Here is a 14,534-nt window from a genome sequence, read left to right on the forward strand (position 1 = left end):
GCATGTGAGATGGATCTCTTGAAGACAGCATACCAATCTCTTGAAGACTTGCTTTTTTATCCAGCTTGCCACTCTGCCTTTTAAGTGAGGGATTTAGCCTATTTACATTCAAGATTAGTATTAATATGTGTGCATTTGTTCCTGTCGTTGTGTTGTTAGCTGGTTATTATGCAAACCTGTTTGTGTGGTTGCTTTATAATGTCACTGGTCTGTGTACTTCAATGTGTTTTTGCATTGGCTGGTAACAGTCCTTCCTTTCCATAGTTAGTGCTCCTTTCAGGAGGTTTTGAAAGGCAGGTCTGGCGGTAATGAATTCTCTCAGCATTTGCTTGTCTGAAAAGGATCTTATTTCTCCTTTGCTTAGGAAGCTTAGTTTGGCTGGATATGAAATTCTTGGTTGAAGATATTTTTTCTTTTAGAATGTTGAATATAGGCCTCCAATCTCTTCTGGCTTGCAGGGTTTCAACTGAGAGGTCTACTGTTAGCCTGATGGGGTTCCCTTTACAGGTTACCTGCCCTTTCTGTCTGGCTGCCTTTAGCATTCTTTCTTTCATTTTGACTTCCATAAATCGGACAATTATGTGTCCTGTGGGTGATCTTCTAATATCTTGCAAGGGTTCTCTGCATTTCCTGAATTTGAATGTTGTCCTCTCTAGCGAGGGTGGAGAAGCTTTCATGGACAATATACTGAAATAAATTTTCCAAGTTGTTGGCTTTCTCCCTGTCTTATTCGGTGATGCTAGTGATTCATAGATTTGGCCTGTTTACATAATCTCATATTTCTTGGAGGTTTTGTTTATTCTTTTTTCACTCTTTTTGTTTATTTTTTACTATCTTATTTCAGGAAGCCAGTCTTCAAGCTCTGAGATTCTTTCCTCAGCTTTGTCTGTTCTACTGTTAATACTTACAAGTGCATTAGGATATTCTTGTAGTGTGTTTTTCAGCTCTATCAGGTCAGTTAGATTATTTTTTATACTGGTTATTTTATCTGTCAGCTCCTGTATTGTTATATTTTGATTCTTAGATACATTGGATTAAGTATTAACATTCTCCTGAATCTTGAAGATCTTCATTTCTAACCATATCCTGAATTTTATTTCTGTCATTTCAGCCATTTCAGCCTGATTAAGAGCCTTTGCTAGAGAACTGGTGTGGTCATTTGCAGGACAGAAGACACTCTGGTCATTTGAGTTGCTGGAGTTCTTGTGCTGATCCTTTCTTCTCTGTGTGTGGGTATTCTTTTCAGTTAAAGCATTTTTATGGGAAGTATCTTCTACTCCCTGCCCCTTCATCACCTCCAACTAGGCTTGGTAGATTTAGCAACAACTACTACAACAACAAAACAAATGAGACATACATGAAAAAAAGTCGTTGTTTAACTGAAATTCAAAGTTAATTGGGTGTCCTGTATTTTATCTGGCAACCCTACTGGCAGTACATTTAAATAATTGGCCCTATGCCCAGTGCACTGTAATAAATGGAAAATGACTTTTTGTATACAATGGAGAGGTAGAAAATCATAGAAATACACACTATTAGCTTATCAATTAAGAAAAAACTTTCTTTTAAGTTTTTATTTGCATTTTCAGAAAGTATGGTTTTGTTAACAAATGTGGAAATATTTTGTTTCCAAAAGAAATTTGTATGTTTATCACAGACATAGAATATGAAATGATAAAAAGCATTTAAACTGACAATCTAGGCAAATTTCAAAAAATTTAAAAACTATTTAAGAAAGTTCATCACTAAAAAGGCATATTTTTGTTTTATTAAATTATTATTTTTTGAACTACAAGCTAGATGAATAGAGATAAATAAAATTATTTTTCTGCTTAATAAAACTGTAGAAAATTTATCTTACATTTAAAAAATTTTATCATGGCCAGGCACGATGGCTCACACCTGTAATCCCAGTGCTTTGGGAGGCCGAGACAGGCAAATCACAAGGTCAGGAGATCAAGACCATCCTGGCTAACACGGTGAAACCCCATCTCTACTAAAAATACAAAAAAATTAGCCCGGCATGGTGGTGGCCGCCTGTAGTCCCAGCTACTTGGGAGGCTGAGGCAGGAGAATGGCGTGAACCTGGGAGGCAGAGCTTGCAGTGAGCCAAGATCGTGCCACTGCACCCCAGCCTGGGCAACAGAGTGAGACTCCTTCCCAAAAAAAAAAGTTTTATCATAAGGGTAAAACAAAATTTAACTAGTTAAAGAACAAATTTTACCCAAAAGTTTTTTAAAAAGACTTAAAGAAATGAATATTAAGGGAAACACAGCAACAAAAGTTGAACATTCATAGAATGTAATAATTTAAAATTAAATTAATAAATATCTGATGATTGTCTATATATTTATATCAATTTTCTTATACTTGCCACTTTATTGAAGGATTAATATTTTAAAATATGATGTAGTCGCTTAAGAAAGCTGAGAAATAGTCTAATCCTTATTATGTCATTATTCCCAAAGAATGATTTTGATACTTTTTAAAGCTTTAGAAACATGAAACTCCTAATAGACATCCTGTTAAAAATTTAAAAAATAATTTAAATATAATCACATTTGACATATTATTAAATTGTTATTGACTTCTATTTTGTGTGGTGTGAGGTATCAAAAGGAAAAAAGCCAGCATTATAACATCAAAATATGAATGTTTATGTCTACATTTACTTAATATGCCATGAATTTACAAAGGTGAGGTTAAAATATCATATCTGGCCAAAAAATATAATGAAAGAATCCCGTTATAATAGCATCAAAAAAGAGAATGGTATAGACCAATCTATTTCTGCATCACACCTACAGCTATGTATTCTGATGGTGTGACTTTTTGCACAAAGATTCACAACAGTTACATTTTCATTATTCCAGGCACATATTTGTCTTGTTGGACACATTTTCTTTATTGGATTCCACCTTGCTTGATAGCCAACAGCTAACATTTACTGAGTTCACATTATGTTCTAGGCATGGTTCCAAATCGTGCATTACAATACACAAAGTAGAAAAAGCAGAAAGAGGGAGAGTCATGAATGATAGGAAGATGTATACATCTATTTCTCATTCAATTGACAAAGGATTAAAGCAAGCATTTCTTTCATAGTGTAAAGACACTAAGGGTAGAGGTGTCGAGGGTAGAAGAAACCTGAAGGATCATTTAAACTCTTTGAAGCTTTTATAGATGAAGAAAGCTCAGAGGAGTGTTAGAGCCTGCCCAATATCATATATGTACTCCCTAGTTCACCAGGACTGAAAACTAGGTGCTTTGACCTTGAATTCCTTGTTTCTTCTACTACACTAAGGGGCTAAGTTAATTATCAAAAATATTATATCTGAAAATGATGCAAAATTTTAAGAATGACTAAAATTCAAGCAATGCTAAATTTTTCTTCATCTGGTAAAACAGTGGTCTGAAATAAAAATTCTGATACATTTAAATTAAATAATAGAGGGATTTTATTTTTGAAATATTCTAGTATAATTTTGAATTTTAGACTAAAAGAGTGAACTTTATTATAATTTTCAAAACAACTCTTTTTTAGTCTTCTTAAAATTGCACAACTGGGAACAGTAAGGCAAAATAGTTTATGTTATGTAGGCTTAATTCTTCTTACCATGATAGATAACTTGGGGCTTTAAAAGATGATTGCTTAATTTATAAATGCTCTTCACAACATACAGTACTGTCATAAGATGAATTCTGCTTAAACAACCATATTTTATAGTGTCTTATGTCACCACTCCTTTTCTAAATAGTATTTTATAAGCTTATAAAACATTGTATGTTACTAAAGTTACATTTCAAAATCTTACTTTTTCATATTGTTCTTTTCTAGGGAATGACGAATGTACACCCACATGCTGGAAAAGAGAAGGTTTATACTGAATACGTATTTGCTTCTTTCGTTTCATACAGTTTCTCTGGGGAAAAAGAAACAACAATCTTCTGTAAAAACCCAGGTATTGCTTTGTATTGCGTTTACTGACGGTAGAATTTTTATATATTAGTTTTTGCTAGAGTTCTATTTTCATATTTAAAAATATAAACAAAATATTTAATTCTTAGCTTTTTCTTCATAAGAATAGAGCAAAGGAGTTGGGGTAAAAAAGGGTTTTCATTACAACATGTATTTGCATGAACTCTGTCTTAGAAAAGCAGGTTAGTGTTGTACCAATTATATTTCCTCTCTTTCTTTTAATTACAATAACTCAAATAAAATTCTTGTCATTTTTCTACCCATATCTGTCAGACTACAGCATTCTTTCACTTCCCATATTCATTGACTAATTTCTTTATTGAATTATATCACCTCAATTTCTTCTTAGAGAGTAAAAAATATAATATTAAAACAAAGAACCAATTTATAGTCAATGAAAAAGAATCTGGATAATTTTCTCAAAAAGAAAAATAAGAAGGATGACCTATGGCACCACTCCTATTAAAAACAAACATTTGAAGGCCAGGCACAGTGGCTTATGCCTGTAATCTCAGCACTTTGAGAGGCGAGGTGGGAGGATTGCTCAGGAGTTTGAGACCACCTTGGGCAATATAGTGAGACTCCATTTTTAAAAAACAAAAACAAAAACAAAACAAACAATAAAAACCCCACAAACATTTGAAATAATGATGATCACTGAGAATTATTTTATATATTTTTATACATAGAAGATTCAGAAAAATAAATCTAAAATGTATATATATAGTAATTTTTTACATAACACGTTTATTTAGATGCATTTCTACCCAGTACTAACACATAGGAATTAACAGTTTCTCTTTTAACTGTAAAGTAATTTAATGGTCTAGAGTTAATTTAATTTGAAACTAAATTAGCATCAGATAAAATTGGTTGAGGAGTTACAGTTTAGAATATAAAATAATGGCTCTGCAAATACACCCTCAAAACAACCTGTTGATAAAGCTGAGCTTATTTCATATGGCTGTAAGGACAATCACTACTTTTATGGAGTCTGGATAGTGTCTGTTCAAATCTTTTGCCCTTTTAAAAATTGAGTTGCTTACCTGTTTTGAGAGTTCTATACATATACTGAATACATGTCCTTTGTTGGATATGGAATTTACAAATATTTTCTCCTAGTCTGTGGTGTCTTATCCTCTTAACAGTACCTTTTGCAGCACAAAAATTTTTAATTTTGATGAGGTCCAATTTATCAATTTTTAAAAATGCTTTTAGTGTCATTTAAAAAAATTTCACCGAGCCCTAGGTCCTGAACATTTTTTCTATATTTTCTTCCAAGAGTTTTAGTGTTTAGATAGATGATTTTTTGTGTTTAGATAGATGATTTATTTTGAAATAATGTTTGTATAAAGTGTGAGGTTTAGGTTGCATTATGGTTAAGAGATATGGCACCAATTGATCCAGTAAACATTTGTGATAAGATTATTCTTTCTCCATTGAATTGCATACACTTTGTAAAATATCAGTTCGTTATATTTTGTGGGCCTATTTCTGGACTGCCTATTCTGCTCCATGGAACTTTGTGCTTATCCTTTTGCCAGTAAAGGTGGCTTGTCTTGATTACTGTAGCTTTGTAGTAAGCTTTCAGATTGAATAATGTGATTTTCCCAACTTTATTCTTCTTTTTCAAAACTATTTTAGTAGATCTATTTCGTTTGTCTTCTCTTAAAAATTCTAGAATCAGCTTTGGTAGAATATCTACCAAAAAATTCCTGCTGGGATTTTGATTAGAATTGTGTTATATCCATAGACCAATTAGGGTAACATTCATACCTTTACTAGGTTGAGCTTCCCAATCTATGATCATGGTATGTCTCTCTGTTCCTTTTATTAGCATTTTAAGGTGTCCAGCATACAGACAATATACGTATTTTGTTAAATGTATACACATATAGATACATAAATATTTTTTATATAATGTTTTTTAAATATTGTAAGTAATTTTCAAATGTTGGTGAGACGGTTTGTCTCTGTGTCCCCACCCAAATTTCATGTCAAATTGTAATTCTTACATTTCAGGGGAGGGAGTTGGTGAGAGGTGATTGGATCATGGGGTAAATTTCCCCCATGCTGTTCTCATGAAAGTGAGTGAGTTCTCATGAGATCTAATGGTTTTATGTGTGGCAATTACCCCCTGGCTTTCTCTCTCCTGCTGCCATGTAAGATGTCCCTTGCCTCCCCTTCACCTTCTGTCATGATTGTAAGTTTTCTGAGGCCTCCCTAGCCATGCAGAACTGTGAATCAATTAAGCCTCTTTTCTTTATAAATTACCCAGTCTCAGGTGGTTCCTTAAGCAGTGTGAAAATGGACTAATACATTTGGTTTTCAACTTTTCATTGCTATTTTGCAGAAAAATGATGGAGTTTTGTGTGTATAGACCTTGTATCTTGCAACTTTGCTCAAACCCATTTATCAGTTCTAGGATGTATGTGTGTGTGTGTGTGTGTGTGTGTGTGTGTGTGTGTGTGTGTGTGTTTATTCTTTGTGATTTTGTACATAGACAATCATGGCATTTGCTTTTCAATTCATGTGCCTTTGTTTTTCCCTTTATTGCACTGGTTTGAACTTACAGTAAAATGTTGAATAGGAGTGGTGAGGATGGACATGGTTATTCTTTTCTTAATCTTAGAGAGAAAGCATCCAGTTTTCAACAATTAAACATGAAGTTGGCTATGGGATTTCTCTAGATGCACATTAACATGTCAGAGACATTTCTTTCTATTCCTAATTGGCTGGGAGTTTTTATTATGTATGAATTTTGAATTTTGTCAAATGATTTTGCTGCATCAGTTGATATTAACATGTGGCTTTTCTTCTTCAGAATCTGAAATTGGTGGGTTACACTGTATGAGTTTCAAACAAACCAGTTTTGTATTCATAGGATAAATACCAATTAGTATGGTGTATTTTTCTTTTTACATATTGCTGGATTCAATGCACTATTACTTGGAAGATTTTTCTGTCTATATACTTGAGGGATATGTGGCCTTGGTTTCCTTTTTTGCTCTGTTTTTGTCTGGTTTTCATGTCATGATAATGCCAGCTTCATGAAAAGAATTGGGATGTACCCTTTCCTCTTCTATTTTGGAGAAGATATTATATACAATTGTTATTATTTCATCTCTGTTTAGTAGAATGCACCTTTAAACCCTTTGGACATGGAAATTTCCTTTTCAGGATTTAAAAATAATAATTTAATTTCTTTAGTAGATATAGGACTACTCAGGTTACCAATTTCATTTTGGATGAGTTTCGATAGCTTACAATTTTTGATGGATTTCATTTTTAAGTTGCTCTTTTATATGCATGGAAGTGCCTGCAGTATTCCCTTATTATCCTTTTAGTATCTGTGGAGTATGCTGTGGAACTCCCACTTTCTTACTAATGTTGATAACCTGTATTTTTTGTCACTCTTATTAGAAACTTAGCAGTTTTATTGCTCTTTTTAAAAAATTACCTTTTGGTTTTATTGGTTTTCTCTATTATTTTTATGCTTTTAATTTTGCTGTTCTCTTTTATTATTATTATTTTCTTCCCTCTCTTCCTTTGCCTTTTATTTTGCCCTTCTTTTTTCTAGTTTGTTAATGTAGAAGTTGAGATTATGAATATGAGATCTTTCTTCTCTTCTAAGATATAGATTTAAGTCTATAAGCTTTCTCTCTAAGCAGTGCTTTAGCTGCATTCCAGAAGCGTTGTAACACTGTATTTTCATTCATTTCAAAGAGTTGTCTAATTTCCTTTGAAACTTCTTCCTTCACCTAGGGTTTATTGAGAAGTGTGTTGTTTAATTGCCAAGTGCTTGAGATTTTTCAGTTATCTTTATGTTGTTGATTTCTAATTTGATTCTATTGTAGTACAAGAACATACATTTAAAAATCATTTCAATTTAAATTTGTTAAGCTTTGTTTTATGATCCAAGATGTGGCTATTTTGGTGAATGTTGTATCTGTTTTTTGAGAATGTATTTTCTACTGTTATTGGATGTAGTGGTTTTTAAATGTCAATTAAATCCAGTTGGCAGATGGTGTTGTTCAGTTCTTTTGTCTCCTTGCTGGTTTTCTGCCTATCAGTTCTGTTGATTACTGAGAGAGAGGACAGTTGAAATCTCCAACTGTAATTGTAGATCGGTCTATTTTTTCTTTTAGTTCTGTCAGTTTTTGCTTCATGTATTTTAAGACTCTGTTGTCTTCTTGGTAAATTAACCCTTTTATTATATATAACATCTTTCTTGATCCCTAGACTGTCTTTTTCTTTGCTTTTAAGTCTATTCTGATATTAATATAGCTACTACAAGCTGGGCATTGTGGCTTATGCCTGTAATCTCAACACTTTTGGAGGGCAAGGTGGGCTGATGGCTTGAGCCTAGGAGCTTGAGACCAGCCTGGGCAACATGGCAAAAACCTGTCTCTGCATAAAATGCAAAAATTAGCTGGGCATGGTGGCGTGCACCTATAGTCCCAGTTACTGAGGAGGCTGAGGTGGGAGGATCACCTGAGCCCAGGGAGGTTGAGGCTGCAGTGAGCTGTGATTGTGCCACTGCAATCTAGCCTGGGCTACAGAATGAGTCTCAATAAATAAATAAATAGCTACTACTGCAAATCTCCTTTGATTTGTGTTTGTATGGTATATATTTTTTTCATCCACAAGTTTTAACCTATCTATAATATTTGAACTGAGTATTGACTTCAGTATTTGCATCATTTGAAAAATCTACTCTGATGAACTCTTAATAGTGTATTTTAATCATTCATATTTAATGTAAGTATTGGCATGTTTGAATTTACATCTATCATTTTTTTTCTATTTGTTCACTCTGTTTTTGTCCCTCTGTTTCTACTTTTCACTGCATTTTAGGGGTCTCTCATTACTTCATTTAGTAGGTAGAAAGATCAAAATTTGGGATATTAGAAATTTTAAAAATTGATGCATTCATCAGATTTGGTTTGGTAAACAAATTTTAGGTAATTACATTAGATAGATAATATTTTTCCTAAAATATTTGGTATTCATAAAGTAAATACTCACAAGATCTTCTCCTGTGTCACACACTTTTACCTGAAAAATGTCATTCAAGAGCCAGTCTATGGGTTTCTCTTTGTAGAACATTAAGAAAAACCGTACAAAGTGAGTTAAGTCCTCAGATCTAAACAGCTTTCCTATGGAAAAAAAAATATAATTAGATGCAAGTAATTCACATGTAGTTGTTCATTCCTTTAACATGGGAAAAAGCAAAAGTTATTAAAATTTGAATATGTCCCATTCCTTAGAAATAAAGATTAAAGCACGGCTGAAGTTAGACAATGATAAAATTAAACACTATATCTGCTTAAGTATTAAGGATTACCACATCTGAAGGAGAATATAAGCAGGTTTAGAATAGTCAATACTGTCAGGAAATCAATTGTGATAACTAATGTGAGGATTGATTGTCTAAATCAAGTGAAAGATAAGTGAATAGAACGAAATATGTAGGCGTTGTAATCTTTTACTTAATTTTGTACAAACTGTATTTTTTACCTGATTTTTGTAGCACTTTATCAATCTACTACATTTTTCGTTTTTAGTACTTAATTTTATTAAAGTACTCTCTTATTTCAATATTTGAGCATTATTTTAACAGGATGTTATTTTTCTTTTATATTTGTTATTCTTAAAGATTTACTATATTTTAAAATATTATTCCATTAGGTCTAATAATTTTTTTCTTATATACTGCATCTTTAATTTTAAAATGAAGTTGAAGGGATAAGATTCAAGTACATATTCACTTCAAAGTAAATAATGTAAAATACATCTAATGATTTGATAAATATGAAAGTAGGATGTAAGCATGCTTCATTCTTCACTAGAACTTAAGTTTATATGGGTCACTTAATAAAATGTATAATTGTATTTTAATTTTTTGCACCTATTTATGTAGTAACCAAAGCAAGTGATTTAATGACGTATAAAATAGCTGATTCAATTCCTAACCTGCTGTCACCATGCTGTAAAATTCTAGTTGGCAAGCTCATATTTTTAGCAAATAATGAATAACCGAATTGCTATTATGATAACTAAAAGAAAAACTTTTGTAAGTTAAAACTTGAATAAGATTTGGCATCCCATAAATAGTGCTCCTTGTTCAATGTGCTCTTGTGATCAGAATGTAAGCATTCTCTATGTGTCTCTTACTTGACTTTGCTGAGAGAGATAAATTTTTTTGAGAATTTTAAATTCTCAGACTAATCCATCAGCAAGATTATTTTGTCTCCATGCTTTACTTTGGGTATTACTGTTAACAAAAATTTTCCTTCTTATTTTAACCAAGGCTGAGGAAAAACCTTTGGGCCCTTAAAATTTTACAGAAAACATGAAAAAAAAAGTCATCGAGTGAGTATACGAAAAACAGATGGACCTCACTAGCAACCCCAGAAATGCTTTATACTGAGAATGGCAAATATATACATATAATAATAGATAAAACCAAGTGTTGTCAAGCATATGGGGAAGCACGAACTTTTACGCACTGCTTATGAGAGCGTAAACTGTATAGCCAATCTGTAAAGCAATTGGCAGTACTTAGAGCTATGTGAATCCTCAGTGGTCCACTCCAGGGGACATATATGTCACTTCATTTTTTCATGGTAGCAGAAAATTGGAAGCAATTAAGGTCTGCCACTCAGGAAATAGATAAGCCAAATGTGAGTGATAAGTGATAAGTCATCACTTCTTTCAAAGTCTTTTGGTGATGGGTCACTGTGCATCCAGTATTTAGTTCACTTGTAGACAGCAAAACGTGTGGTTGCCTTGCCTTGCCTTCTGATGATAAATCCGCATGACATTTAACAAAAGTAGGTAATCAAAAGAAAGAACTGGATGACAGATGAAAGCACAGAAAGTGAATGCTGGAAGTGAATTTGGATGTGACTATAAGACAGCTGATCATGGGATTGTTGATGTAAAAAAATTAAAAGCAGGTTACAGTTTTATATGCATGATCTCTATGTGCAAAACAGGTAGTCCTCACTTTGCACAATTCTGAATGTATAAATTTCAGTGACCATCATTATGCAGCACTTATGTAAGAGTAAAAAACCAATAAACTAAATGAACATAAAAGAACATGCTGATAATTTAGAAATCACGTTTTGAGGACAAAAATGTAAGGAATAGGAATATACAAACATGAAAAGCACCAAATATTTCACATGGATATTGTATATAAGTGTATTTTGAAGATATTAGAGTGAACAATATATTGAAGAGTGGCAGGAAGAGGGTGTAGGGATTGGGAATAAAAGGAAAGAATACATAAGGAAGAACTCCTGTATGAATTAATAATGTCATGCACCATAAAATAAGCAGTATGGTAATACTTGAGGTTCAAAGGAAAGAAAAAAGCATGGAAGTGAAGAAAGAAAAATTGAAGGATTTAAAAGGAAAATCTAAGGAAGGGTAGTAAAAAAAAATCTCATAATGGGTATAGTATTTGGGAATTTTCTGTGGTGGGTATAATTTCTATTATGTTTTTATATTTTTTAAGACTGTCAGCTTTAGCATACTGGAAATTGCAGTGACTGAGTTAAAATCCCTTTCTCTACAATTTTAATTATCTGAGTTTCAGTATTCTTGTAAAGCAGAGAAAAGTACATCTTAGCTACTCAGCTAACATGTGTGCCAGACTCACAGCAAGCATTTAATAAATGGTAACTCTTTTATGTTTCTATGACTTATGTGTCTAAATGTCAATTTGATCTCTCTAGAAAAACGTTTGGTTTAAGAAAATACATTATCTGGAATTTAGGTACTTGCATCTGATTATACTGTTAAGATAACAGTGTCTTTATAAAAATCATGCCATTCTTTTTCATTTAGTAATAAACAAACTGATAAACTGTTTAAAATGTTTTAAATTACTGTGTGCTAAAAAACTTGATCCAACAAAGTAAATCCATTGCTTACCTATGAATCCAAGCATTGAAAACTCAATAAAAAACCAATTATTTGAACTGATATTACCTACAAAATCTGTTATTTTTGTAAAGTACATCTCTTTAGCTATGATATCATCTTCTAGCTGAAAAAAAAAACCCAAAAAGACATTAGTACCTTTGATGCTTCCATTGAGTAAAGCTATATTAGCTTGAAAATAAAAAATACAAGTGAATATACTGAAGAAAATGTTTTTATAAAATAATAATTTTATTTCAGTTTCAATTAATTGAAGGTATTTACAGTTAGTTGATTTCCTTTTTTTTTTTTTTTTTTTTTGAGACAGGGTCTCACTCTGTTACCCAGGCTGGAGTGCCGTGGTGCGACTGCAGGCACGTGCCACCATGTCTAGCTAATTTTTACATTATTTGTAGAGATAGGGTTTTACCATGCTGCCCAGGCTGGTTTCGAATTCCTGGGCTCAAGCGATCCTCCTGCCTTGGCCTCCCAACTCCTGGGCTCAAGTGAGCCTCCTGCCTTGGCTTCCCAAAGTGCTGAGATTACAGGTATGAGACACCACACCCTGCTCCATGTTTGATTCTGAGATTAACCAGACAAGAGAGTATCTGTTTCTTTCCTAAATACTAAACATTCCATCTAAATCCCTCTTTGAAAGAGTCTCTTTATCTAAATCCACTTTCATCCTCACAAATACTTCAGTTTCTAGTTTAAGAATGTCTTAGTTCATTTGAGCTGTTATAACAAAATACCATAGAATGGGTAGTTTATAAACAACAAACATTTATATTTCATAGTCCTGGAGCCTGGGAAGGCCAAGAACAAGGTGCTAGCAGGCTTATGTCTGCTGAAGGCCTATTCCTCATAGATGATGGCTTCCACTGTGTCCTCACAGTAAAAGGGGCTAGCTAGCTCTCTGAGGTATCTTTTATAAGGGCACGAATCCCATTTATGAGGCTCTGCCTGCATAATCTAATTGCCCCCCACAGGCTCCACCTCCAAATACTATCACCTTGGGGGTGAGAATTTTAACATATTAATTTTGGGAGGGAGGCCAGGAGCCGTGGCTCACGCCTATAGTCCAAGCACTTTGGGAGGATGAGGCAGGCAGATTGCTTGAGCCCAGGAGTTTGAGACCAGCCTGGGCAACATGGTCAAACCCTGCCTATATAAAAACTACAAAAAATTAGTCGGGTGTTGTGGTGTGCACCTGTAGTCCCAGCTACTTGAGGCTTCAGTGAGCTGCGATTATGCCACTGCACTCCAACCTGGGCGATAGAGCAAGACATTGTCTCAAAAACAAAACAAAACAAACAAAAAAACAAAAACAAAACTTTGGGAGGCTTTGGGAGAGATGCAAACATTCAGACCATAGCTAAGACTAAGTAGCTTTATGCTTGTGATGAAAGGTGCCACGTTTTATCTCCAGATAGTTCCCAGCAAAGAGAAGCCAAAAAGCAACCAGCACTCTCATCCACAACTCCACAACTAGCTGGTTAGAATAATGGTGTAAGCCTAAAAATATCCTCCATAAGAGAGAGAGGGCAATGGAAATGAGTTTTCTTTTTTATTTAATATATATTATGCATAATCTGTAGACTAAGAGGGCCTCATAAGTAATTAAGAAAAATGTGGCAGTCCTCAGGCACACTATGAGGACACAGAATAGAACTGTGGTGTTTCAAATTGGGAAGAGTACATTGGCTGGATCTTGTGTTTTCATGACATTGCCACTAACTAGGAATCAAAAGGGACCTTTTTTTTTCTTCCAGTGAAAGAGAAGACCTTGCTTTAGGCCTTTCTCTAACTTTCTCTCTAGTCTACAACTCTCTTCTGCAAATTCTTCGAATAAGAGCACATTGTCTATGTAGTGTGGTCCATACTTACTATTTAGAAGCACAACATTATTATTTAACAATGTGGAGAGATTTATAGGGTACAAACTATATATAAGTTATTTACTTTTACAAATACAGTAAGGCACTGAGAACTGTGTTACTCATAAAGTATTATGAGTAAATTTAGGGTAGCAATGATAAGTGTATACAATGTCTGACAAATGCTCAAAATGCATTTGCTTAATCTAATAAAATTGTAAGCCAAGAAATAAATATAGGCACTACAATTTCATTTTTTTGAGATTTTCTTTTCATTTTGCTTCAGGTAACTATAATTTTCTCTGTAACAGTGAACCTAGTAAGAATATTCATATATAATCAATTCTAAACTTCCTTTGGCATTTTAATACAGTGAGTATTTTCTATTTTCTGAATATAAAGTAAGGTGGAGGAATACAATGAGGAAGAAGAAATTACAGGAAGGAGGGAGAAAGTAACACTTTCAATTTAAATTATATCTATCTACAGATATAATTGGCATATATACACACACACACACACACCCCAATTTCTGACCTGTAAATAATACTTGGCCTTGGGTTGGGCATACAGCATCAAAATGCAAAAATCCAATACCTGTTTGATTCGCCAACTAAAGGTAATCAATAAGATCTGTTAATATTTGTCATTATTAATTTTTATTTATAAGCATACTTTAGTAATTAAAAAACTCTGGCAGTTTACTAACAGAGTACTAGCTACAATTAAGTAACTAATTTTAC

At 33.3% G+C, this 14,534-nt stretch overlaps 1 protein-coding gene across 3 annotated transcripts in view; it reads right to left on the bottom strand.

Annotated features, from left to right (window-relative positions):
• MGAT4D (MGAT4 family member D) overlaps positions 1-14,534 on the bottom strand; it is a 56,019-nt gene that overhangs the window by 5,324 nt on the left and 36,161 nt on the right. For 2 of the 3 annotated variants that reach the window (XM_019024975.4, XM_055384726.2), the window contains exons 7-10: positions 14,329-14,404; positions 11,927-12,041; positions 9,008-9,138; positions 3,816-3,923 (exon numbers count right to left, since the gene is read on the bottom strand). In XM_019024975.4, the coding sequence (XP_018880520.3) occupies positions 3,816-3,923; positions 9,008-9,138; positions 11,927-12,041; positions 14,329-14,404 (430 nt within the window). The remainder of the gene's footprint in view (positions 1-3,815; positions 3,924-9,007; positions 9,139-11,926; positions 12,042-14,328; positions 14,405-14,534) is intronic. The other variant, XM_063705556.1, reaches the window with a different exon arrangement.

Source organism: Gorilla gorilla, chromosome 3, assembly GCF_029281585.2.
Source record: "Gorilla gorilla gorilla isolate KB3781 chromosome 3, NHGRI_mGorGor1-v2.1_pri, whole genome shotgun sequence".
Taxonomy (NCBI): Eukaryota; Metazoa; Chordata; class Mammalia; order Primates; family Hominidae; genus Gorilla; species Gorilla gorilla.